Source organism: Gossypium hirsutum, chromosome A07, assembly GCF_007990345.1.
Source record: "Gossypium hirsutum isolate 1008001.06 chromosome A07, Gossypium_hirsutum_v2.1, whole genome shotgun sequence".
NCBI lineage: Eukaryota > Viridiplantae > Streptophyta > Magnoliopsida > Malvales > Malvaceae > Gossypium > Gossypium hirsutum.
The window spans coordinates 23,414,241-23,441,369 of record NC_053430.1 but is presented as its reverse complement, the minus strand read 5'-3'; the positions used below and the strand labels follow the sequence as shown (position 1 = coordinate 23,441,369).

The 27,129-nt window shown below is 34.3% G+C and overlaps 2 protein-coding genes and 1 non-coding gene across 3 annotated transcripts; 2 read left to right on the top strand and 1 right to left on the bottom strand.

The window, feature by feature from the left end:
* Nucleotides 1-445: 445 nt before the first annotated feature.
* On the top strand, nucleotides 446-552 carry LOC121203882 (small nucleolar RNA R71). The gene has a single exon (XR_005898815.1). It is a non-coding gene; the product is annotated as a small nucleolar RNA R71 (small nucleolar RNA).
* Nucleotides 553-10,656: 10,104 nt separating this feature from the next.
* On the top strand, nucleotides 10,657-14,471 carry LOC107953242 (4-diphosphocytidyl-2-C-methyl-D-erythritol kinase, chloroplastic). Its single transcript, XM_016888480.2, has 11 exons — nucleotides 10,657-10,940; nucleotides 11,076-11,171; nucleotides 11,270-11,338; nucleotides 11,444-11,548; nucleotides 11,628-11,684; nucleotides 11,819-12,019; nucleotides 12,638-12,730; nucleotides 12,817-12,916; nucleotides 13,225-13,324; nucleotides 13,711-13,796; nucleotides 13,996-14,471. The coding sequence occupies exons 1-11, from the start codon at nucleotides 10,800-10,802 to the stop codon at nucleotides 14,091-14,093; spliced, it is 1,146 nt and encodes a 381-aa protein (XP_016743969.1). The 5' UTR covers nucleotides 10,657-10,799; the 3' UTR covers nucleotides 14,094-14,471.
* A 10,407-nt stretch (nucleotides 14,472-24,878) lies between these two features.
* On the bottom strand, nucleotides 24,879-26,776 carry LOC107953241 (F-box/kelch-repeat protein At5g26960). The gene has a single exon (XM_016888479.2). It carries the CDS (start codon nucleotides 26,396-26,398, stop codon nucleotides 25,112-25,114), a length of 1,287 nt encoding a protein of 428 aa, XP_016743968.1. The 5' UTR covers nucleotides 26,399-26,776; the 3' UTR covers nucleotides 24,879-25,111.
* Between the last annotated feature and the right edge of the window lie 353 nt (nucleotides 26,777-27,129).

Sequence of the window (27,129 nt, the reverse complement as noted above, 5' to 3'; positions counted from 1 at the left end):
GTGGTTCCTCCAACCTGCATTATAAGTGTTACTATATAGATTGTTTTGAGGTCGAGGATTATTACCCATGTAGTTTAATTGCTCATTATCCATGTTGTGGCCATAAGGTTGGTATTCCGAATGGTTTGTTCCACCGCTACTTGCTTCGCACTGCATTACTGGGTGAACCTGTGAAGAATTAGGAAAACCGTTAATCTTTTTATTTAAGAGTTCTACCTGATTAGAGAGCATGGTGACCGAATCGACGTTATAAACGTCGGCTGTTTTCATTGGCTTTGTCCTCATGACTTGCCACTGATAGTTATTCAGTGGCATCTCCTCTATAAACTCATAGGCATCTTCTGATGTTTTATTATTGATGGTTCCACTCGCAGCTGCGTCAACTATTTACCGAGTCGAAGGATTCAGACCATTGTGAAATGTTTGTACATAGAGAAAAAGCGGTAACCTATGGAGAGGGCACTTTCGCAGAAGGTCCTTGTATCTCTCCCATGTATTGTAGAGTGTTTCTAAATCCATTTGTATAAAAGGAGAGATATCATTACGTAATTTAGCCATTTTAGCCGGCGAAAAATATTTTAGTTAAAATTTTTCGGTCATTTGTTCCCAAGTAGTAATCAACCCTCATAGTAACGAGTTCAACCATTTTTAGCTTTGTTCCTCAGTGAAAAAGGAAACAACCGAAGACGAATGACATCATCAAAATGTCATTGATTTTAAATGTATCGCATAGTTCTAAAAAGTTGGCTAAATTAGCGTTGGGATCCTCATCCTGCAAACCATCAAACTGAACAAATTACTGTATCATTTGAATAGTGTTAGGTTTTAATTCAAAAGTATTTGCAGCTACAGCATGTCTAACTATGCTCGATTCAGTTCCTATTAAAGAGGGTTTAGCACAATCATACATATTGCATGGAGCAGGATTTTGGTTAGCCGCAATTGCAGGAGATAGCTGATTGCCTTGGTTTTCTGCCATCTCTTCGATTAGGGGTTGAGTATCATCTTCTTGCTCGTTCTCCGTGTATCTTAAGCTTCGCCTTATTTCTCTTTAGTTTCTAAGTATTGTGCGATCGATTTCTTCGTCAAAAAGTAATGGTCCCGATGGGTTTCTTCTAGTCATAAACTATGAAAACCTGCCAAAAGAAGGAAAAAGTAAGTTAATAAATAATAAAAAATTAAATTAAATTGCAAGAAAAATAAATGCCTAAAGTAATAAAAATTAAGTGTTCCTAATATCTTAGTTCCCCAGCAACGGTGCCAAAAACATGATCGCTTTATTTCGTAATAGGTTTTAAATATTTATAATTAATCGTTCTTGAAACTAACTATTATCACGATGTAGGCAAGTGTACCTATTGAACAGTAGTATAGTTTTAGCAAGATCGGATTGCCGAATCCAAAGGAACTAAAAGTACTAGTAATGACTGTCTTTTTATTATCTAGCCTAAGAATAATTGGGTGTTGTTTTAATTAACTAATTATCTAAACTAAGAACGCACAGAAAAAAGAATTGGGGAATTGCTTTTGGAAAAATCGATTGACTTAAGATAATACCTAAGGAAAAAATCCACCTAGACTTTACTTGTTATTCTGGCTCCGAATCGGACGATTTATTCATTCAAATTGTTCCGTAAAGATCCCTAAGTTATGTTATTATCCCTATTCAAGACTAATAACGTCTAATCCCTAGATTGAATAACTGAGACTTTTCTCTAATTAACACTCTAGGGTTGCATTAACTCAATCTATGGATCCCCTTATTAGGTTTCAACCTAATCCGGCAAAATCTTGTCACCCTATATCTAGGCGCGCAATCAACTCTACTTAATTATGACAATTGTACTCTTAGGCAGGGTCTATTCTTCTTCTAAATAAGAGCTTATCTTGAATCAGTATCCCGGGATATCAAAACAAGAATTAATAACACATAATTAAGAACAAGTTAAATATTTATCATACAATTCAGAAAATAATAACAAGATTCGTCTTAGGTTTCATTCCCCTTAGGTATTTAGGGGATTTAGTTCATAACTAAATAAGAAAACATCTCAGAAGAATAAAGAATACAAAACATAAAGAAAACCTAAAACCCCTGAAGGGAAATCGAGGAGAGATCTTCAGTCTTGATGATGGATCCGGCTTCTGAGATGGGTCAATCAGCTTCCTTGGAGTAATTCCTTACTCCCTATTCTTCATGTGTCCTTTTCTCCTTTTCTAGGGTGTATTTATAGGCTTTGTAATGCCTATGATCCCTCAAAAGTGGCCTTTTCCGAATTGGATTTAACTTGGGCTCGGCAGGGACACGCCCGTGTGCGATTACTTCAGGCCCTGTTCGAGCCTGTTAGAATGGCACGGGTGTGTACTATACCCATGTGAGTCGTGCTTCGATTCTTGTTAAGTTCGTACTTTGGCCCATTTTCTCTGTTTTTGGCCCGTTTCTTGTTCCTTTTGCTTTCCTATGCTCTCCTAAGTATAAAACACGAAATTATAACATTAGGAGTATCGAATTCACCAATTCTAATGGAAAATCATCCATAAAATGCGTTAAACATGGGGTAAAAATATGTATAAATTACGGTTTATCAAGTGGCTATAATGAGTTCAAAAAGAAGTTTTCGGCACGTCGATGTCTTTAACTAGTGACTAATAACAGCTAGATCTGATATCTATTTTTGAAAACACTGTGGCGCCTTTCAATTGATCAAATAGGATGTCGATCAGGGCAATATATATCTACTCTTTATTGTGAACATATATTTATTCTTTATTGTGACTTTATTCAACCGCTTGTAATCGATACATAGTCTCATCGACCCATCTTTCTTTTTTACAAACAATAAAGGTGCACCGTAGGAAGATACACTAAACCGAATAAAACCTTTATCTGATAACTATTGCAACTGTGCTTCAAGTTATTTTAACTCAGCTGGTGTTATTCAATATAGTGCAATTGATATCGGAGTAGTCCCATCAATTACAAATTCAATCTCATGTTCAAGCTGTAATCCCGGTAATTCTTTAGGAAACACGTCAGTAAACTCGCTAAAAATTGGCACTTGATCAATCTTCGATCGCGATTCTTGAGTATCAAGTATATAAGTCAAAAATGTTTCACAGCCTTTTTGAATCAATTTCTGTGCAGAGATAGCTGAAATAACTTTGTAGCACTGTTTGATCTATCTTACTCAACTGTAATCATTTCACATGTCTAACATCTCAGATCAATTCGTTTTAGTCTATAATTCACCATAACATCATGTAATGCCAACCAATCCATTCTCAAAATGATATCAAATTCGTGAAATGGTAACAACTCAAATCTATAGAAAAGTCATAACCATGTATACTCAGCGAACACTTTCAACAGAACACTCGGTTCACTCAATAAGTAAATTCTTATCCGTCACTAATACAGTGCATATATATGAGTGAGTTGACCTAGGGTCAATTGGTGCATGCACAATAACATCAAAAGATAGAATGTACCAGCAATAACATTAGGCGTGATAGTTTCCTCCCTAGCTCAGATAGCATATGCTCGAGCAGGTGCTCTAGCTTTAAATCTAACAGCTATGTCTTTGGTCCCTCTACTATTAGCTTCAGTATTATTGCTCTCACCAGGACGTATACCTTTCTTAGGCATAGACAATTGTTTTACACACCGCTCATCATTATCTCTTTTTTTTTCTTGGACAATTTCTCATGAAATCATCAGAAAATCCACATCAAAAACATGCACCCAATTTGGTCTTACATTCACCAGTATATAATTTCCCAAAATGCTCACATACAGGTCTAGGGTCAGTACGAACACTACCGACACTATCCCTATGGTGTTGACTGAAATTTTGAATAATTTTGCCATAATTTTTTTTACTCAAAAACCTAGTTAGCAAATTAAATCGGCTAAAAGCTTCCTTTAATTTCTTTGAATGAGGTGCAAAAACAGTCTAGATGAACTCCATTTATCAAAATCCCAAACTTTTCTTTCATTTGGTTTCTTGTTGTTACATATTTCTTCCATCTTTTGTTTATGTTCAGATAATATCACAAATTCTTGTAATTTTATTCACCAACAAACATTTTAATTTCATCGTTTAAACCATTTTCAAAACGGATTCAATTTCTTCCTTGATTGGTAAAATTTCCCGAGCATATTTACTGAGCTATACAAATTCTTGCTCGTACTTGGCTATAGATTTATTTCCCTATTTTATTTCATTCATTTGATGACGTATTTCTTTCTGAACTCAGATCTGAAGAAATCTCGGTTAACTTTGTCTCTCAGTACAACCGCTATTAAAGTCAACCACCAGCTATAAGCCTTATTTTTAATCAATGATACAACACATATGAGATAACCATCAGGTGAACATACTGTCTCATCAAAACCCTCGGGATATTTTCAAGCTAATATTCAACCCTAGTTGGATCATCATCTGTTTTACCTCTAAATTTTTTGACACCACGCTTTTTGATTTTTTCGGTCGAGGGCCGTTGAACTAATTCAGTCATATGAGAACATGGGGTTGCCATAGAAGGCAAAATAGGGGGTAGAGGTTGTTGAGCCGCAGGAATGGCTTGCATAAATTATGTGAACCACTAACCAATCATGTAACGATCCGTTTTCAGTGGTGTTGAAAACAATGGTTTTGAGACTACAACTCCGATGTGTCGAACCATAAAGATTAATTAATTAATTAATTAATATTTACGAGTTTATTAGTGAAGTATTAAATTTTAGTTAAGTAATTTTATCATTTAGATTGTTAATTAAGTAAAAAGGATTAAATCATAAAGGATGAGAAAATATGGTTTCCATTAGTTAAAGTTACTAAAAAGATAAATAAAGCTAAGATAAAGGAATTAAATAGGAATTATATTATTGGGAGGTTAGGGGATGATTTTGAATTTGAATTAGCTAGAAATTCATGTGTAAATTACAGGGTAAAATGGGAAGGAAGTTGATAAACCGTAATTTATACATATTTCTATCCCATGCTTAGCACATTTTATAGATGATTTTTCCTTAAAATTGGTGAATTCAATGCTCCTAATGCCTTAGTTTCATGTTTTATACTTAGGTGAGCATAGAAGAGTGAAAGGAACGAGAAACGGGCCAAAAACGGAGAAAATGAGCCAACGTACGAAATCAACACGGCCTAGACTTCCTCACACGAGCAGACGACACAGCCGTGTCCCTTTGGCAAGGTCAAAGCACGATTTACACGGGTAGATCACACGCCCGTGCCCATTTAACAGCCTTGACCACGGCCTTAAGCAATCGCACACGGGCGTGCCACACGAGCGTGTCCCTATCGAGCCCAAGCAAAGTCCTATTCGAAAAAAGCCACTTTTTGAGGGCTCTTAGGCATTCCAAAGCCTATAAATACACCTTAGAAGAGGAGAAGAAGGGGGACGCACAGGAGGAAGCAAGGAATTGCTCAAGGAAAGCCGATCGATTCATCTCAGAAGCCTCATTCACAATCAAGACTGAAGATCTCCCTTCAAATTCCCTCAGGAGTTTTGGGTTTTCTTATGTTTTGTTATTTTTATTCTTTTGAGATGTTTTCTTTCATTAGTATGAACTAAAACCCCTAAATACCTAAGGGAAATGAAACCTAAGATGGATCTTGTTATTATTATCTGAATTGTATGATAAATATTTGACTTGTTCTTAATTATGTGTTCTTAATTCTTGTTTTGATATTCTAGGATATTGATTCAAGTTAAAGATCTTATTCAGAGGAGGAATAGACCCTGTCTAAGAGTAAATTTGTCATAATTAAGCGGAGTTGGTTGCGTGCCTAGAGATAGGGTGACAAGATTTTACCAGATTAGGGTGAAACCTAATAAGGGGATCCATAGATCGAGTTAATGCAACCCTAGGGCGTTAATTAAAAAGAGATTTCAATTATTCAATCTAGGGTTAGACGTTGTTAGTCTCGAGAGAGATAATAATATAACTTAGGGATCTCTACGGAACAAGTTGAATGAATAAATCGTCCAATTTAGAGTCAAATAACAAGTGAAGTCTAGGTGGATTTTTCCTTAGGTATTGTCTCAATCAATCGAGTTTTCCAAAAAGTATTTTCTCTAAATTTCTTTTCTGTGATTTCTTAGTTTAAGTAATTAGTTAGATAAACAAAACCCCTTTATTTTTTTAGGCTAGATAATAAAAAGAAAGTTGATACTAGTACTTTTAGTTTCTTTGGGTTTGATAATCCGGTTTTGCTAAAGCTATACTACTGTTCGATAGGTACACTTGCCTTCACCGTGATAATAGTTAGTTTCAAGAACGATTCATTATAAATATTTAAAACCTGTCACAAATATCACGTATCAGAAACAAATAAAGATTAAATTAAGTAAAATGAGATAATATCAATTAGAAGGAGAAATCTCCATTATAACACCTTAGGGTTTGGCCAACAAAGCTTCAAGCTTGTAAGTGATTTTTTAGCCAATTTTTAGTAATTTTTATGTTTTTAAGCTCGTATTAGCTTGGTCTAGCAAATTCGAGGACTAATTTGTAAAACTGTCAAACATTTTGGATTATACCATTGATGAGTTTGAGTTATTCTTGAAGTTTTATGGAAGAATATTAAGTTTGGTTGTTAGTTAGAACTATTTTATAAAGTAGTTTTTGATGACCTTAATATTTAAAGACTAAAATGTAAAATAGTAAAAGTACTTATACTTGATGTGAAATAATTGCAAATATGGACTGAATTGAAGCTCTTGAATGTTTAACTAATCTTAGATTTGAATGAAAATGGTTAAATTGCAAGTTTTGAGCCTAAGGACCAAATTGCATAAAAGTAAAATGTTGGGGGTAATTTCATAAAAATGTCAGAAATAATTTATTAGCAGAAGATAAGTTAATTTTGCTGTTGTTATTAGTTAATTGAATGAAATTATTATTTTAGATCAAGAAAGTATTGATAATCGTGGAAAGGACAAAGGAGCTAAGTAGTCCTTGTACTTTGTCTGTTAGAGCAAATCAGTCCAGTAAGTTCATGCTATTATTTTTTATGTTTATAACGGTTTCTTACATACTACATGTTTTATTAGACTTTGATCTAATGTTGTAATCATCCATTGAATGCTTAAAGAATAAATAATAAATGAGTATAATGAGTACGTGGTGTACCTGAATAGTAGGCCGTTGGCAGATTATTATATAGCAGGCTTTGAGCCGGTGATCAATTAACAGGTTGTAAAGAGAAGGAAGACTGATTCTGATATGATTTGGCAGTTTACTGCAACATATTCGTACAGCGGTTTACCGCACTGTACCGCATATATGTCAGCTTTGCTACGTACCATTATATGATTTGGTAGTTTAAACTGCAACATGTCTGTACAGCAGCTTACCGCATTGCACTGTACTGCATATACTCCAGCCCTGCTGCGTATTAATATCTGAGTGGTTTAGTCCGCATACATGGTGTGTAGGGTTGAATAGGCCTTTCGAGATCCTATGTGGTGTGTTTGGTTAGATGAGCTTAAACAACTATTTTGGGGTGTGATTCGGGAATGGAGAGGTGTTTTGGCTGGATGGGTGGGTTTTTATTATCTGAATGCATTCATACTCATCTGTTTGAGTGTTCTGAGTGTAAGATTATTTGATTGTTTTCTATTTGACTAAATAACACTTGTGACTGAGTGTCTGTGTGTGACTTGGAGTGCTTGAGTTGCTTCGTTCTGTTGGGACGTTGGTTCCAAGGTTACTTTCTGACTCTATGTATATAAGTAAGTCTATTTCGCTATTGAATTGAATTATGTAATTCTGTTATTAGTCTCGTATTGAACTCACACTGAGCTTGTGTAGCTCACCCCCTTAGTGTTTTCTCTTTCAGGTACACTTCTGTTTTCTGGAACTCAGACTCAGCATGCTAGAGGTCTCGAAAGCATCACGTTTTTTTCTAAACTAGTTAATAAAGTGTTTTCTGTAAATTTGAGTTTTTTTTGTGTAATCGGTTTTGGACTGTAAGTTCTGTTTTAAATACTGTGGTATGGAACTTTGTGGTAACTGCAAGTAGACGTTATTTGGTTTGAACAAATGTATTTTGGAATATCGAGATTTGTTAACTGAAAATTTTTACGTAACCAAAATACTGTTTGTTTTCTCACGTGTTGAACCAAAATTTTCCTACAACCACTTCGGTGATCAATGTAACCTCTGAAATTCGGTCTAAACTTTTAGGCCGGGTTTTGGAGTGTTACATACTATCACATCGATATTGTGTCCTATTTTAAAATATGTCGTTCTTTGATCTACTAATTATTGGTGGATTGATTGTTTTCATTGTAATAGGGGTCCTAATATTGCTCTAATTTTATTTAATGGTATTACCAAGAGAATTGGCAAGAAGCTATCTAGCACTCTCATCTTGCCTTTTGGAATGTACTTGTCGTATATTTTTACACGTCTAAACATCTCAACTAATGTCGACCTTCCCTTATCCGTTAAACTATCTATTAGCTTTGCTAATATTCATCATGCTGGATTTAAATTGAATTTTTTATTTAAAATATTTCAAATTAGTTTATGATATTATCTAAAAGAATAATTTAGTTAGAATTTTTGTTATATTTGTTTTTTAATTAAGTTTTGTATAAGATATATTTAAATGTAATGTTTTGGATTATTTTTGAAATTAATGGATTATATTTATTAATATTTATGAGTTTTATTTTCAAAATTTGTTCAATAAATAAGATTTAGATTCTAATAATTTTTAATAAATTCTTCCATATTTTATGATTTATATAATAAAAACTCATATATATATATTTAAATAAGAGTAATTTTTAAAAAAAATGAAATATAAGAAGTTTTAGAAATATAAAAATCTTTCAAATAATATTTTTTTTATTTTTAAACCCAATTCAAATATTAGAGGTATATAATGGGAATTTGAAAATATAATTGTAGTTTATAAAATTACCCTTATGCACTTATTTAGTCTTATTTAATAAGCGTGAATATAATGATAGTTTACAAGATTACCATTATATTTTAATATGTTTATTAATTTTATTATTAATAAATATTTAAATTAAATATTTAATAGCAATATTTTTAATAATCATTATTATTAATAAATATTTGAGTTAACCCATAAAGTATGATTTACTTAAATTTTGGTTGAATCAGTTACATGAATACATTTGAAAAATAATTTGTATATTAATATTCATATACTGTATATATAACTTGAAATTATCTTGATACTAAATACAAATAAAATTAAGGCTAATCTTATCCTAATAAATTCTTCTCACTTTTCATTTACATGGGAAAGCAACTTCCCAACTAATTATTAATGGTTATCAACGGAATCACTTGTGGAAAAGTAACTCTAAAGGGTTTCATCTACATGAATTTTCCTACCAATTGTCAATGGAATCACTTTCTATTAGTTGTTGGAAAGTAACTCTCAATGTATATCGATTAAAATGGGAATCAAGTGTGGGCAACAAAGTTCTAAGACTTCAACCTTTGCTAACACTTCTAATCCTCGTTAACATAAATCACATCATTCTTTTAAATTATAGAATACAATATGCATTATAGACTATGCTTTTTTAATTGCATATGAATATTATCTATTACTAATATAAAATTTTATTTAGCGTCACGAGTCAAGTCACACAAACTAAATCAATTAAGTTAGTAAAATGTCTTAAAAAATAATAAAATCAAGTCAAATTATAAAAGGAACTATATAAAAAATCCCAACTACTCCATATTGCTTTATATCACTTTTTTATCTAACGGTGACCAAAATTCAATTCAACTCAATATTTTTTTTAAAATTTAGAGATAATTGAATCGATTTATTTAAATTTACAAAACAAATCAAATAAGTAACTTAGTTTTTCAAGTCCAAATCAAGTTGAATCTTTACAACTTAAATAACAAAAAAAAATAACCAATTAAGCAAGCGCTCGTTTTTTAGGTTTAGTCTATAACATACCTAAACCCCTTAGGTCATAAGTAGTGTTATTTCGGAAATATACAAGTAGATTTTTCAAAGTAAATAAAATGTGATTTATCAATGATAGTAGGGAAGATAGTTGAATATAGAAGGAAATTTATATATTGAGAGATGTTAATTTGAGATATAGACTAAATTATAAGGTTGTGAAAAGTGTAGGGGTTAAAGTGTGAAATTTAAAATATAAGAGGATAAAATTGAATTAGTGGGGTAAATCTTAAAACTACATATGAACCTTAGTTTAGTATCTAATGCTATACATAAATTTTAATTTTGTGTAATTTTATACATAAAATATTAACTTAATTCAATTTTTATAAATTACTAACACAATTACAAATATAATACAATTTTAAGTCTATATATTGCAATAAAAATAATTATATATATATCTAATATTAAAATAAATAGATGCATTTATTCATTTAAATATGTGCAATCGAATCACAATTAAAATCTCATGTTTACATTTGAACCACATTCAAAGTTTTTGGTATATAATTACACAATATCAAATGTTTTAATATTTATTTCTTATAATCTATAAAATAAAATAAATGTTTATGCTATTTTCTATAAAAAAAAATGTTTATGTTATTATTATTATTATTTGAATATTTATGATTTTTTTACAATTTGTTGAAAGTTTTATTTTAAACAATTAAACAAAATTGTTCAGTAAATTAAACCAAAAATGATGTATCCTAGTATCCCCACTCTAATAATTCAATTATTTGAATAATTTCTTCATGTGCTTTGAAGATTACAAAGCTTCTGTCTTGAACATCCATGGCTTCCTCTCATTTGCTCTGTAATCACAGTCTCTTCTTCTCTTCTGCCTTCAAAAATTGTGGCTTCTCAAATACTCCCCCATCAAAGCTTCAATTTCAAATAACCCCATTTGTCAAAGCATCCAAGAAACAGCTAGAGGTTCTTGTTTGCTTTACTCTTTATTTGCTTTCCTTTGGTTTTCTAAAGTTGAAGCCTTAATTAATTATTTTTCATTTTGGCCAAAAAAACAGTTCATTATTTTTCATGGGTTCTATTAATTTTTATCTTGTTTAGATTGTATATGACCCTGATGAGAGGCTAAACAAGTTAGCAGATGAAGTGGACAAGGAAGCTCCGTTTTCAAGGCTTACTTTGTTCTCACCTTGTAAGGTAATTTTTTCTGGTTTGGCTTGAATTGAAATCTTTTTTATGCTTTCAATTGCAAATTTGCAACCCCCCGTACTTTTGATTTTAATTTTTTGGTATAGATTAATGTTTTCTTGAGAATTACCAACAAAAGGGAAGATGGGTATCATGATTTAGCATCTCTCTTTCATGTAAGTTTGTATTTTTCCCTTAATTGATATATATATTGAACTCAGTCTCGTAGTTGACCCCAAAAGTGCCTGAATTTGATCCTTACGCTTTGTTTGTGGATCCAGACAATTAGTCTCGGGGATGTAATTAAGTTCTCTTTGTCACCATCCAAAACCAAGGATCGTTTGTCAACCAATGTCTCTGGTGTCCCCCTTGATGATAAAAACTTGGTGAGGTTTCGAACTTACTGCAATTCATTCAGCCGCCTTTTTTTTCTTGTGTTCCTAAATTTGTTCTTCCTTGTTGCAGATTATTAAAGCCCTTAACCTCTACAGGAAGAAAACTGGCAGTTCCAACTTCTTTTGGGTAAAAGATGCAAGCTACAAGATGAAACCTCAAAATTTTACATTTTTATTTGAATATATGTGCTTCTGCAAAATTGTGGTGTATTTCAAAACTATTTTGGCTTATATTGTTTTTTATTCGAATGACATGGATAGGTTCATCTTGATAAAAAGGTGCCTACTGGGGCAGGGCTTGGTGGTGGAAGCAGCAATGCAGCAACCGCACTTTGGGCCGCTAATCAGTTCAATGGTTCTGTTGCAACTGAAAAGGAGCTCCAGCAATGGTCGAGCGAGATAGGTTCAGATATTCCATTCTTTTTCTCACATGGAGCTGCTTATTGTACTGGTCGAGGTGAGGTATGGTGATATTTTACCTTGTCCTTTGATTGGAAAACATGTGGGAATATTTTAACTGTTTTATGAGTTAGGTAATGAGGCCTGTTTTAGAATCCTTCTCTGATGATAACTTCAATTTTAGTGCTGTCGTTTCTCATTCCGGTTCAAAATTTTGAATTTGACAAATTCTAATGCACATTTAATTTGCACAGAACTAAAGCTTCCTTTGTTTCTTTAGCACCTGAATTTGTCCTAATATTTTGTTAGGACTGGCAGTAGGACTCATAGGCGTTGTGTATTTTTTTGTATTTGTTTTAGAGTGAAATTTGTGCTCAGATCTGTTTTCTTATCGTAGTTTGTGTTACTTGGACTTGTATGGGAGTGTCAGACATGGGTATGATCAACTTTTTTCCAAGATTTCCATTGTATTTGGAGGGTCCTTAGAGGATCATACCCTATACCAAGTCCAGATAAGCATCAAATGCGGGTACCTCAAGAAAATTAAAGAGTTAGAGCAACATATATTATAGTTATTATGATCTTGCACAAGCTCATGATGCAATCTCATTCAATTGGGATGAAGTTTATCGTCTCCTTTGCTACACTTGCATGATAATAAGCTATATGCTGATCTGCCAGTTTGTTCAAGATATATCCCATCCTCTTCCATCAGACATCCCAATGGTTCTTATAAAGCCTAGAGAGGCATGTTCGACAGCCGAAGTTTACAAGGTAATATTAGGTCACTGGCAAACAAATTCTGCTCTAATTTTATCGCTTGTTATCGTTTATATCTGAGAGAAGGTCTGGTTTTTCAGCGTCTTCGACTAGATCAAACAAGTAATGTTGATCCTTTGACATTGCTGGAGAAGATATCAAGGAATGGAATATCTCAAGATGTTTGCATTAATGATTTAGGTATGAGTACTTAAAGAATCAACTGCATCTTCTATTCACCTTTTCTTTCTTCATTAATTACTCATAATTGAAGCTTCTATAATCAGGCAAAGTTTATTTCAAGAGGGTGGTGAAAAACTATAGTATTCATCAATTTTGCAGCTTTTATGCATCAAATTATCCCTCCTTCATATCTTTACTCCAACTTTTGAAATAAATTTAGATTCTGATTTTATAATAAAGCTTAGTCTAAGAGGAAGTAAAAATTGCCTGGTGCTTAGTAATAGAATTAGAGATGAATTGCTTACATGAATCTCTATTATTTGCAGAACCTCCTGCTTTTGAAGTCTTACCATCTCTTAAACGGCTAAAGCAACGGGTAACTGCAGCTGGCCGTGGGCAGTACGATGCCGTGTTTATGTCTGGGAGGTACAAGATTGTGTGGCAACTGTTTAAATTTTAATGTCCATTCTAGTATTTACTGTGAAGTATCGTACTTAGAATCAATTAGGACCCGATATTTCATATTTGTGCTTAAACAATATTAGATAGGGAAAAAGCACGGACAAGTCTTTAAACCCATCATTCCATCTGCCCTTATATCAAATGATAAGCCAATTCATATACCATTTTTAAAGAATAACACCTTAAGATGTAGATTTTGGAATTGTTTGTCATCTGTTTCTGCAGATTATTTATTTCTATTTATATCATGTGGGTTCCAAATAAGATGGCTAAATCTATTTTTATAGACATTTCATACATTTATCTTAATTGCTCTAAAGTGAAATCTGAGTCGGTTCCAAATAATGCAGTGGAAGCACCATTGTCGGAGTCGGTTCCCCAGATCCTCCCCAATTTGTATATGATGATGATGATTATCGTGAAGTATTTTTATCAGGCAAGTTGCAAGTAGTTTAATACAAGTCTGAAACCTAGAACCTTCCACTCATCTCCATAAAGAAATTAGAAAGTTTGATGTTTGAACTTTGTTACAAGTTACATGACTCAGATTCATCATTATTTCAACATAATTGCAGTCAATGGTTCTATTTGCATTCTTATATATTTGGATTGGGAACTGTTACTTTAAAATGCAGATGCAAACTTCATTTACCGGGAAGAAAATGAGTGGTACAAAGAACTTGTTTCAACGACTGTTTGTGACCCCCTGGAAACAGCGCGAACCTTCGAGTGATTCATCCATTCCTGGTTGAAGAAGAAGGTTGGAACTGGTTTTGCTTGTATGATTTAGTTATTATATCTGGATGACATCAATTTGTGTTTGTAATTGCCATCAGTATATGTAAAGCTTTGGGGATTGCAAAATGTGAGGAAAAGCTTTATATTACCCAATATTTGCCTAAAAAATAAGCTCCCCCTTTATTCGTTCCCAGTTACCTAAGGTTTTTTTCTTTTTCTTTAGATGCTTGTTTTTGGTTACTAATTGTTCTATCAATAGTAGTTCTGGAAAATATTGTTCTCTATAAGAGTACCTTTGAGAACAGCATCATGTTGGGAACAATTACTTTTGAGAAGAATGTTGGAAGGTTGGCAGGGTTCTTAGGTTGTTTCACTTTTGAGATATCGTGAAGAACTTGGCTTTAAAGCGTAAATACAGATTTTATATTCCTAATAAGTTCACTTTTTAACTTTTCTTTGATGTACAAGGGCATTCCACTTATTTCGTCGTTGAACAAACAATGGATTTGCACTTAAGATCTTTCGTGCTAAAATATTTTAGGTGAATGTAACTTTCATGTAACCGTCCTTATACTCATTATTCATAAATCTTATCTTTTGTTATTCATGTTCAAGTGTCACGGGGCTAGACATTTAGTCTCACAATTTGTGCTGCCTTAGGTAATTTTTTTCATTTCAAATGCACCTAAATCAGTATAGCTTTTAAAAGATGAGAATTCTTCTGGAATTTTTTTACGGCATTGAAAAATATTGCGAAAGCAACTCGAAACGAAAATAGCAGCAAAAGTGTTTAGATGCTCTCAATATATTAAACTCAAGAATAACTTAATACACTAGGATTAATACAAATGAAGGGAGAAACTTCTATTTTATAACTTATGTACAATTGAGAGTCTTAACAATTTAAACTCTATACAATTTTATCTTTTTAGGATTTATCCTATTTACCCGGGTAATTCTAGTTTGACTAAAGTGTCTCATTGGGCCACCAATGCTTCAAATAGATGGGCTTCTTCTAGGTTCTATGAATCGAGCCAATTCATGTGGGCCAAATAGGCCCCGTTTAATAAATTGACCTTTAAGGGACATTTTGTGCATAATGGTCATTGAATTTGATCCGCGGCTTGTGACACAAGTAACTTCTCCCACTTTTATAACTTATTATTTTAACATATTCATTCTCACTTTCTTATTGTAATTATTCTTTAATAATTTCTTTCCAAAGGTTATAAATGGAGGTTTAAAAGTTTTATTTGGAGACTTATGATTTTTTGGGCAAACATGGCACTTTAATATTCTTTTTACAATCACAAAAATGACCGCAAATCTCATCTTTTTCAGCCTCTCATTGTGTCCTCATTACCGCCTACCATCACATTTATTTTTCTAGAGTCTTCCCTGATCTTCCTCTTCGTCATCTCTCCACAACTTCTTATTTTGTTAGATTGTGAGGTCTCCTCATCTTACCAAAAGAATCCTCTATACATTGTCATACACTCAAACTCACTTTAAACTTATTAAATATCAGCTCTGTTGAGTGTTTCTGCAAGTCTATCTTCAATGGAGGCTAATTTTCATATTTATATGACACAGTTCTTGAATGTGACATGCTAGGTAGGCCCACATGTAGGTCAACACGTATCCTACTATAGGGTTAACATGTGTTTCCAGGACAGGAGTTCACTTGCATGGTGATGCGAACCCATATAGATGAACTGTATAGTGGCGAACTATATATTGCGAGCTATGCTTCGTTGATCGGGTTGTAGGTTGGTATGAGAATCGAGTCGGTCTGGGAATCGAGTAGAGGTGAATACCATAACAATTTGTCCTTCACCTGGTCGAAGAAGAGTTACAAAGTGACTCTTCTGATATCTGGTACATGCGTGACATGAGGGCTTTGAGATAAAGCTTGTTAGGTACACCTCTTGCATAAAACTTGTCGATTACACTTTGCCATGCAATAGGGAGGATAGAGCTGTAATAATTTGATTAATTAAGAAATGAACCGTCAAATTTTAGGCTTTTTTAAAATGACCCATATTCAACCCTAAAATCATCCAACCTGTTATGAAATATTTATGTGGATGTCATTATCAACCCCATAAGTTATAAAACTCTTCCTATACCCCATAAGTTATGAGACTTTTTCTATACCCCATTAATATGAGAGATAAAAGGTCATGACCCTTTACATGCCCTATAATAATTAGAGAGTTACTTTTAACCCCTATATATATGGGGCTCATGTACTCATGAAATATAATATATAAAAAGAAGATACACTCTCTCTTCTACATTCTCTCTACACTCTTTCTTCTATCACATTTTAGTTTTATTCTTTATTTATTATTTCACAACACGTTATCAGCACGAGTCTCTAATACAAGAAATCAAGGCCAACAAATTTTTCCTTAAAGATTGCCGAAGGACGCTTAGGTGAAGTAAGGGTAATAAGTTGATCTATTTCATTTGCATATGTTTTATTTCATTTGCATATTAACATACTTTATTTTACATTATTGACTTGTATATTTTGTCTTATAGTTTTATAATGTCAAATCTTACAAAACTCGAATTTGTGGCTCTAGACATCACTGGAAATAACTATTTATCATGGGTGCTAGATGCTGAAATTCACTTAGATGCAAAGGGTTTTGGTGAGACTATTAAGGAGAAAAATGAAGAAAGTACACAAGATAAGGCCAAGACCATGATTTTCCTTCGCCATCACCTCCATGAAGGTCTAAAGACCAAATATTTGACTGTTAAGGACCTTCAAATTCTTTGGGCCAATCTAAAGGAAATATATGACCACTAGAAAACTGTGATTTTGCCTAAAGCTCGTTATGAGTGGCTGAATTTAAGATTGCAAGAGTTTAAGTCTGTTAGTGATTATAACTCGGCCATGTTCAGAATCACTTCACAATTGAATTTATGTGGAGAGAAGATTACTGATGCAGAAATGTTAGAAAGAACATACTCAACTTTCCATGCAAATAATATTGTCCTGCAGACACAATATCGTGAAAAAGGCTTCCAGAAATATTCTGAATTAATTTCTTGTCTCCTAGTGGTAGAGCAAAACAACGAGCTGCTAATGAAAAACCATGAATTACGCCCAACTGGCTCTGCTCCATTCCCTGAAGCGAATGTGAGTTTACACAATGGGCAAGAATTAAAAGAAACACACCATGCAAATAGTAGTGTGCGTGGCCATGGTCGTGGCCGAGGGCGTGGTCACTAACATAGATATGGATATGGTCGAGGTGGTCATTTTAAAAATTCACATTCCTACCAGAAGTGGGATCGAAAAAATGGTAACAGGGAAGAAAAAGAAAAAGGTGAAAATGTGACTAATGTATGCTATCGTTGTGGAGGAAAAGGACATTGGTCTCGTGTGTGTCGCACACAAAAGCATCTAGTTGGTCTTTATCAGCAGTCCATAAAACAGAAGGGAAAGAAAGTAGAAACCAATCTTGTGTATAAAGATGGCGAAGGTGATTTTGATGATGGCAATGCAACCCACTTAGAAGTGGCTGATTTTCTTTCTACCCCTGAAGGAAATTATTAAGGCCACAAATTTCGATAAATAATAAAATAAACCTCTACTATTCTATGTTTCATTTAGCAACTTTAATAATGATGTTATGACCTTTACTAGTGCTATGTTTTATGTGAAAATTTTGTTTTATAGACCTTTTAGTAATTTGAACTTTGAATACCTGTTTTCACTATTATGTGTGACATTTTGTGGTTATTTTGTTTCTTTGAAGAACATTATCTCGCAAAGGCAATCAGCTATGAATGGTGAAAATATATGTCTAGCAGACAGTGCAACTACTCACACCATATTGAAAGACAAAATATATTTTTCTCATTTAATAATGAAAGAAAAAAGTGTGAGCACTATATCTGGTAGTACAACTATTATAGAAGGCTCCGGAAGAGCAATTATTTTATTACCAAGGGGAACAAAAATTGAAATTATTAATGCATTATACTCCCCTAAGTCTTAAAGAAATTTATTGAGTTTTAAAGATATTCGTCAAAATGAATATCATATTGAGACTTTAAACGAAGGAAATTGTGAATTCCTTCAAATTACGAGTATTGCTCAAGGCAATAAACAAATTGTTGAGAAATTGCCTGCATTCTTTACTGGTTTGTACGACACAAAGATCAGCTCTATAGAAACACATGCTATAGTAAACCAGAAGTTTACTAATGACTTTGTTCTTTGGCATGACTGGTTAGGCCATCCCGGTTCAATAATGATGCGAAAAATAATTGAAAATTCATGTGGACATTCATTGAAGAGCCAACAAATTCTTCAAAACATTACATGTGCTGCATGTTCACTGGGGAAATTAATAATCTGACCATCACCAGCTAAGATAAATAACGAACCACTTACTTTTCTTGAGTGAATTCAAGAGGATATATGTGGGCCTATACATCCCTTATGTGGACCATTTAGGTACATTATGGTTTTAATCGATGCAATGAGTAGATGGTCTCATGTATCTTTGTTATCAACTCGCAACCTGGCGTTTGCGAGATTGCTTACTCAATTGATTCGATTACGAGCCCATTTCCCAGATTTTCCTATTAAGACCATCCGTCTTGATAATGCTGGTGAATTTACTTCTCAGTCTTTTAATAACTATTGCATGTCCATTGGAATAAGTGTTGAACATCCTGTAGCTCATGTTCACACACAAAATGGTATAGTAGAATCTTTAATAAAACGACTTCAATTGATAGCAAGGCCATTACTTATGAAGTCAAAACTCCCAATCACTGCTTGGGGGCATGCAATTTTATATGCAGCTGCATTAATTCGCATCAGGCCAACAAGTTATCATAAAGTCTCCCCCTTACAAATAGTTCATGGTCAGGAACCAAATATTTCCCATCTAAAAACATTTGGATATGCCGTATACGTTCCAATTGCTCCACCACATAGAACTAATATGGGACCTCAAAGAAGGTTGGGTATATATGTTGGATTTGAATCCCTATCCATAATTAAATATCTAGAACCATCTACAGGGAATCTATTTACGGCTCGTTTTTTAGATTGTCATTTTGACGAGTCAATTTTTCCAACATTAGGGGGAGAAATCAAACAGCTAGATAAGAAAATTAGTTGGAAAGAGTTTTCATTAGCTCATCTTGATCTTCGAACTAAGCAATGTGATTTAGAAGTTAAAAGAAGTTCAAAAGATTATTCATTTACAAAGTTTAGCTAATGAATTGCCAGACACATTTTCTGACCCAAAGAAAGTGACTAAGTCACATATACCAGCTGTGAATGCTCCAATAAAACTTGATGTCCCAAAAGAACAAAATCTAGTTACTATTGAGTCTAATACACGCCTGAAGCATGGTAGACCAATTGGTTCCAAAGATAAGAATCCTCGAAAAAAGAAAGGAGCAAAGATTAATGATGGCGAAATCAAAGAAAAAATGATTATACCGTGATCTCCTGAAGAGACTATAGACATGACTGGAAGAATAGTTTCAGAAGAAAATCAGGTACCTGACAATGAAGAGATCTCTATTGATTATGTCATGTCCAGTATAAAATGGAACTGAAATCAAATCGATGTCAATGATATTTTTGCATGCAATGTAGCACTAGATGTTATAAACAATAAAGAGGATTATGAACCAAAATCGATTGAGGAATGTAAACAAAGAGATGATTGGCAAAAATGGAAAGAAGCAATTGAAAATGAATTGAAATCGCTAGCGAAAAGAGAAGTGTTTGGACTTGTAGTCCGTATACCTACAGGTGTGAAACCAATGGGATACAAATGGGTTTTTGTGCGTAAAAGAAATGAAAAGAGTGAAATTGTAAGGTATAAAGCACGTTTAGTTGCACAAGGATTCTCACAAATACCTGGAATTGATTATGAGGAGACATATTCTCCTGTGGTGGATGCAACTACATTTAGATTTTTGATAAGTCTGGCTATAAGAGAAGGGCTTGATTTACGCCTAATGGATGTAGTAACAGCTTATTTGTATGGCCCACTAGATACTAACATTTATATGAAACTCCCTGAAGGATTTAAACTGCCTGAAGTAGTGAGTTCAGGTTCTAGAGAACATTATTCGATCAAATTGCACAAATCCCTTTATGGATTGAAACAATCCAAACGCATGTGGTATAATTGCCTAAGCGAGTATTTGTTGAAAGAAGGATACAAGAATGATCCAATTTGCCCATGCATTTTCATTAAGAAGTTTGGATCTGGATATGTAATTATTGCAGTATATGTTGATGATTTGAATATCATTGGAACTCCTAAAGAGATCCAAAAGACTGTTGAGTGCTTGAAGAAAGAATTTGAAATGAAAGACCTTGGAAGAACGAAATTTTGTTTAGGGTTACAAATTGAGCACCTAAAAGAAGGAATCCTTGTGCATCAATCAACGTATATTGAAAAGGTGCTAAAGAGATTTTATATAGATAAGGCACATCCAATAATTACCCCGATTGTTGTAAGATCACTTGATCCAAGTAAAGGCCCTTTCCATCCTCGGGAAGATAGTGAAGATTTTCTTGGTCCTGAAGTGTCATACCTCAGTGCAATTAGGGCATTAATGTATCTTGCTAGCCATACCCGACTTGATATATCTTTTTCTGTAAATTTGCTAGCAAGATTTAGCTCATGCCCAACTCGGAGACATTGGACTGGAGTAAAACAGATATTTCGTTATCTCCAAGGCACAAAGACTATGGGTTTATTTTTCCCTAATAAATCTAAGACAGAGTTGATTGGTTTTGCAGATGCAGGATTTATGTCAGACCCTCATAATGGAAAATCACAAACTGGATATGTTTTTACATATGGAGGTACTGCAATCTCTTGGCGCTCAATGAAGCAAACAATTGCAGCAACCTCGTCTAATCATGCAGAAATCTTAGCAATCCATGAAGCAAGTCGTGAATGTGTATGGCTAAGATCTATGATCCAACATATAAGGAATAATTGTGGTTTATCATCTGGAAAGGAAGCTACAACTGTCTTATTTGAAGACAACACAGCATGCATTGATCAGCTCGATAGTGGATACATCAAAGGTGACAGAACAAAATACATTGCACCAGAATTCTTCTTCACTCATAACCTCTAGAAGATTAAGGAGATAAAAGTTAAGCAGATCAGTTCAAGTGAGAATTTAGCAGATTTATTCACTAAGGCGCTTCCTACATCAGTGTTTCAGAAGCTTGTTTACTACATTGGAATGCGTCACCTTCGAGATCTCAAGTGATGTAACCATTAAGGAGAGTTAATACGTGCTGTACTTTTTTTCCCTTAACCTTGGTTTTATCCCACTGGGTTTTCCAGGTAAGGTTTTTAATGAGGCAGCATATCAAGCGTATAATTATGTACTCTTTTCCTTCACTAAGTTTTTGTCCTACTGGGTTTTTCTTAGTAAGGTTTTAACGATGTATAATTAGATAATGAACATTCAAGGGGGAGTGTTATGAAATATTTATGTGGATGTCATTATCAACCCCATAAGTTATAAAACTCTTCCTATACCCCATAAGTTATGAGACTTTTCCTATACCCCATTAATATGGGAGATAAAAGGTTATGACCCTTTACATGCCCTATAATAATTAGAGAGTTACTTTTAACCCCTATATATATGGGGCTCATGTACTCATGAAATATAATATATAAAAAAAAGATACACTCTCTCTACACTCTATCTTCTATCACATTTTAGTTTTATTCTTTCTTTATTATTTCACAACACAACCATCTAAATTTCAAATTCTTTGCAAAAGAGGTGTCGTTGAGAAAGGTACTAATTTTGAAATTCGCCAAATCACTATTCTGGTTAGTCTAGGTTTGGTAGGTAGCTACAGTTAGAACAAGAGGAGGTGGTCGTAGTAGTGGCAATGGTCATGATAGGCCCGACTGTGATTATTTAAGGTATTTGGAGGATCTTGTGATTAGCACTCCACTGGAGGCGAAAACCTATCCTTGCATCACTAAGTACGACGAGATGAGTTGACACCTGGCTGTGTGAGGCATTCAACTGCCCAATTTTGCTTACGAGTTTTCAATTGTGGAGGGTGAAGGAGGTTAAGTGACATCAATGAGGGTTTTTTACTTTATTTACATGTGTTGGGGGCTGGTTTTCACATTCCTTTTCACCCATTCTTCTACCACCTACTAGAGGAATATGGGATAAGCCCCCGTGCAATTGTCTGGTTTCTCGTGGTGGGTCGCAATCGTGTATTTCATAAACTGTTGTCGCTGAAATGAAGCACCACTACTTGTTGTCTTTCAGAATCTCTACTAGTTAAAGGCTTGCAATTGGGGAGGATCGTTAGGTCTTTTCTATTTTACTCCTCGTGAAGACTGTGAGTCAATTATCTCAAATTGGTCGTCTAACCTTCGCTTAAATCATTCCAAATATGTGTAAGTGAAAAATAAATTTGGGTACGGCTTTGAATTCCCTATCAAATGGTCTGTCTCTAGCAAAACCTTTTGTATACAAAAGTGACCTATTACGTGCAAAGTAGGGTGGGCTCAACTTGCAAGGCTTCATTAAGGTCACAGCTTGAAACTTGAGGAAGTGTTGACAGTTAGGAATGTGTTTCACTTTTGTTCTAGATTTGAGCTCTAATGGTTGGCGACCCATTGATGATCGGAATGGCACGAACACGCAATTAGTGTTACCTGCAAAGTTCGAGTGGCCACACAGGGCTATTGACGAACTCAGGCTTATTCTTGTAGCGAAAAGAGTGGAATTTAGGAATTACTTTTATACATTTGGTAAATTGAAGCCTCGTTCATGGTCTTCCAAGTCCATAGGTATTCAAGAAGGTAGCACAAGCACTCCTATAAATATTGCTGGTGCTAACGAAAAACTTGTTGGTAATGTAGGCACAACTCTAGCTAGTGTGGAGTCTACACCATCAATCGAATCAACAAGTCTATCGAGAGAGATTGACACATACATGAATGTACGGTCATTCATGTAGAATGTGCAAAGTGCTCCTTCTAGGGAGGGAAGTGGTAGTAGTCGAAAGAGGCAAAGGACAACAGCTGGTTCTGCCAATATTGTACTGGGCAGTGAATGTTTCAGCTTCCCCACTTGTAGAATGAACTTGAATTCAAACTCGGATAGCAACTAACCCGCAATATAACTATAATGAACAGTTTGATACAGGATATAATTGACTTGGGAAAGCCTAGTCTTTAAACTACAAACAACATAATCCTGAAAGCACGCCATGGAATGGATGGATGACTATTTGCTTCCTTCGACAAAGCGTCAATCTTTCATTACTTGCCTAACAGAAGAAGCAAAACAAAACAAGCTGCTGCCTTGAATCGTTGCCGAACCAACTTTTGCAAAAGGCATCGAGTAATTGGTTTAAGACAACCAAGGTTCATTGTTACTTTTCCCTTCATGGTTTCTATTTTATATTTCCCATGGTTATTGCCTCAAGTTTCACCTTTTGATGAAATTTTTTTGTGAAGCAATCGAGTTGAATGCATTCAAATCTTACCTTTTCCATTAGATAAGGCCTGAAATCAAGTAAGAAAAAGAAGCTTGCAACTTTTTTGGTTATATTTTCTTTTATATAGATAGTGCATTTTCATTTTAATTTGCCCATAACAAAAATACAAATCCGCTTTTACTTTTTCAATAATCTCTATTTCCTTCATACTTTGAAGGCTTAACTCCACGTACCAATCAGGTGTTGATAAGTTTACACCCAAGCATGTTGAATTTCTCAAGCACTTTCTTACAGTAGCTTCCTTGAGAAATACAGTTTCTTGCCATCACTTAAATACCTAAGTAGTAGGACATAAGCCCTTCATCAATCATTTTAACTTTTTTTTTATATGCTCCTTTTGAAATTTTCATTTATCCTTTAATTGTTTCTTAAGAAAATTCTAGTATTAATTTGCGTCATCTCTCTCTTTTGATTTTTTTTTCTTTTTTCTTTTCAGCTTTGTTTTCAATCACTTTCGTGATAATTTTGATGACGGTTTAGTTCCGTTCCGTAAGACACCACTATATGAAAGTTTGTACATAAATATTAATTCACTCTGTTTCTATTGAAAGTCGTGATATTTTTAGTTTTAGCACATTCTCTTTTCTCTGAGATTTGTGATGACTCTTATCCACATTGTTTTCTTTGAAAACAGTAATAATTTTAGTTTTAATTTCCTTTTTCTAATTGTATTCTAGCATATACGTGAATTTATCAAGGTAAGAGTATCGCTAGATATAATAAAAACTATTTTTTAAGGATAAATTTATTACTAAATCAAGAAAAAAAACCTACATTACACTTTCGTTAGAGGCAAAAATATTTAATTTCAAAATTTAATTAAAATAATAATAATAAAATGAAGAACATAAGATAATGTTGTTATAGTTTGCCAGAAAGGCATGGAGATGTAATGTGAAAGCTGAATAATAATGAAAGGTTTCCAACCTAAGGACTATTTTAATAAATAAGAAATCATTTTTCTTTAAAAAATGAAATCATAAATTGAAGTGAAGCCACCTTGCATGAGCATTTTTATTATTATTATTATTTTTACTTAAAGCATGGGACAGGGATATCGGCCCTTTTTAAATGATTATGTTTATATTTTATTTACTTTTTATGTGATCAGATTTATTGAAAATATGTGAAGTCTAATGTTTCACTAAAGAAATATAATTGATATACGAAATTGACAAAATGAGTCAAATTAAACACATGCAGATATGAAGAATGTGATTAAAGAATGACCAAATTTTATAAATAACAAACTTGAATCAGACACCAATTATCCAATAAAAAAAAATCAAAATAGAAATCAATTGGATGAAGAAATAATCAATATTTAGGCGCCCGATGGTTTTTTGGCATTTTTCTTTCTCCATGTTACAGCCGATGATTTTGTCTGCTTCTTATACTACACAAATCACCAAAAGCTTTCGAAAGGCGCAAGTTAGCAGCAATTATGCCAATCAACACTCCACACTCACACAGGCGGCGCGTCGTATTACCTCCGGCAAATCCGGCCCTCGACTCCACTCACCCCCGCCACTGTCGTAGACCAATACAAGTCCATCTTTAAAACCCCTTTGGCTCCTTCCACTTCTTCTCAACAAGTCATCTATGCACCCAACCACTTGTACTAATATCACTTTATTATCCCCAACCCCTACACAACAAAATCTCACCGTGCCGTCCAGCCGTATTTGAGTCGGCATCGGTGGGCTTTTCATCTTGCACCACTCCCCAAATCCTTCGTTGCTGTCATCGCCGCCGCATTTTCTCCTCGCGTCGAACCGCCAAAAAGAAAGTTCCACCACGTGACTTGTTAGAACATACACGTATCCGGCTACTGCGCACGCCGCCACAACACAGCCACCACCTGGGACGGCCCTGCTCCGTAGCCACACACGCGCTTCCACATCGAACAAATCCATTGAACTGGCGTACACGTGAGCTTCTATCCCACCAGCTCCATTTCCAGACGCGCCACCGATTTTCAATCCACCAATAACGTAAAAGACGCCGTCCACCGCTGCCCCTATGCACCCATAACGCATCCTTTGCGAGTAAGCCACCACGCGCCATGTATCGGTTTCAGGGTCGTATTCCTCGACAGCGGAGGCAGCTCCGGAACCACCGCCACCGGCAACGTAAATTTTGTTGGAAACCACGGCGGCAGCGAACTTTTTGCGAGGGAAAAGCATGGGGGATTTAGCAGTAACGTGATGGGTCCAAGCGTTGTATCTAAGCATGGAATTCCTACCAATAATGTAAATCCTGGGTCCGATAGAAACGAGCCTGGGGAGGCTGTGAAGTGAAGCAGTGTTGATGGGTAGACATAAAGATAGATCCCAAGTAGCAGCAGGGCGGGGAGAAGGAAAAGAAAGGGTGGCAGAGAAGACACCGGAGAGAGAGGGGGAGAAGGCGAAGAGAGAAGGGTGGGAGAGGCGTAGTTGACGGCGGAGGAGGATGAAGGAAGGGGAGAGGATGAGGTAGAACCAACGGCGACAGACGAGGGAAAGGGAAGGGAGAGAAGAGGAAGGAACCCTGGAAAGACATTCCAAGAGAAGGTCATCGGGGAGAGAGGAGAGGGTGAGGGTGGGGTTAAGGAGTTGAGGTGTAATTATCAAAGATTTGTGATTTGGGTTTGGAAAACAAGACTTCATTAGCCATGAGAAGTGCCTAGAATTGCAGCTCTCTGACATGAATATTTGCAGTTTATGATCAGCTGCATCAAAAGGGGAATAAATGAACATTATATAACATTTTTTCTTTACAAAAGAACCAATCCCTGAAAGTACCTTCTCTAATTACTTTGTATTTGCATTACCATTTCAACATCAAACATCCCATTTGAAATATTTTCATTTTTATTTACTTAATTTCTTCACATCATATTATTCAAACACCTATCTTCTCTTGCTACACTAACTAAAGAAACTCACGGTAAACCCTTCAGCTCTGCTCTCTTCTTTTCTCTTTCTTCTTCCTCTCAAACCACTCCCCATAGTGTTTTTTTAGGGTTTATTGGCCCCCGAATTATATTTTTAATTTTTTATTTTATTATGATACTTCAATTATTTTGTTCATTTTATTAACTTTCAGTCGATTGAATGTTAGCTCGAATGTGTTAAAACGTATTATCCTCTTATTTATAAGTTAGGGAGAAACTATGTATAATTCTAAATATTATACCATAAAAAATATATATAATTAAAATCTATAATGAGATTGTTAAAAAAAAACTCATCTTTCGCAATTTTTTTGAGATGCATTAAGATGAAAATACTCAACAACCAAAATTGAAATATATATATATATCAATTGATCTTTTTTCTCTCATGTTTTTTTATAGATAAATTATAATTTTGAGCGTTTAAAATAAAAAGTTTGCAATTTAACCATTAACGTTTTGATATTTTAATCACTCCTGTTAAAATTACAATTAACAAGGATATTTATAAAAATTGATATAATAATAAATTTA

Excerpts from the sequence above, each read along its gene's own strand:
- LOC107953242 (XM_016888480.2), top strand. The coding sequence starts at position 10,800 with ATGGCTTCCTCTCATTTGCTCTGTAATCACAGTCTCTTCTTCTCTTCT. Across the intron at positions 11,549-11,627 it reads CCCTTGATGATAAAAACTTG|ATTATTAAAGCCCTTAACCT; the intron begins GTGAGGTTTCGA and ends TCCTTGTTGCAG. Across the intron at positions 13,797-13,995 it reads TCGTGAAGTATTTTTATCAG|ATGCAAACTTCATTTACCGG; the intron begins GCAAGTTGCAAG and ends TTTAAAATGCAG.
- LOC107953241 (XM_016888479.2), bottom strand. The coding sequence starts at position 26,398 with ATGTTCATTTATTCCCCTTTTGATGCAGCTGATCATAAACTGCAAATA.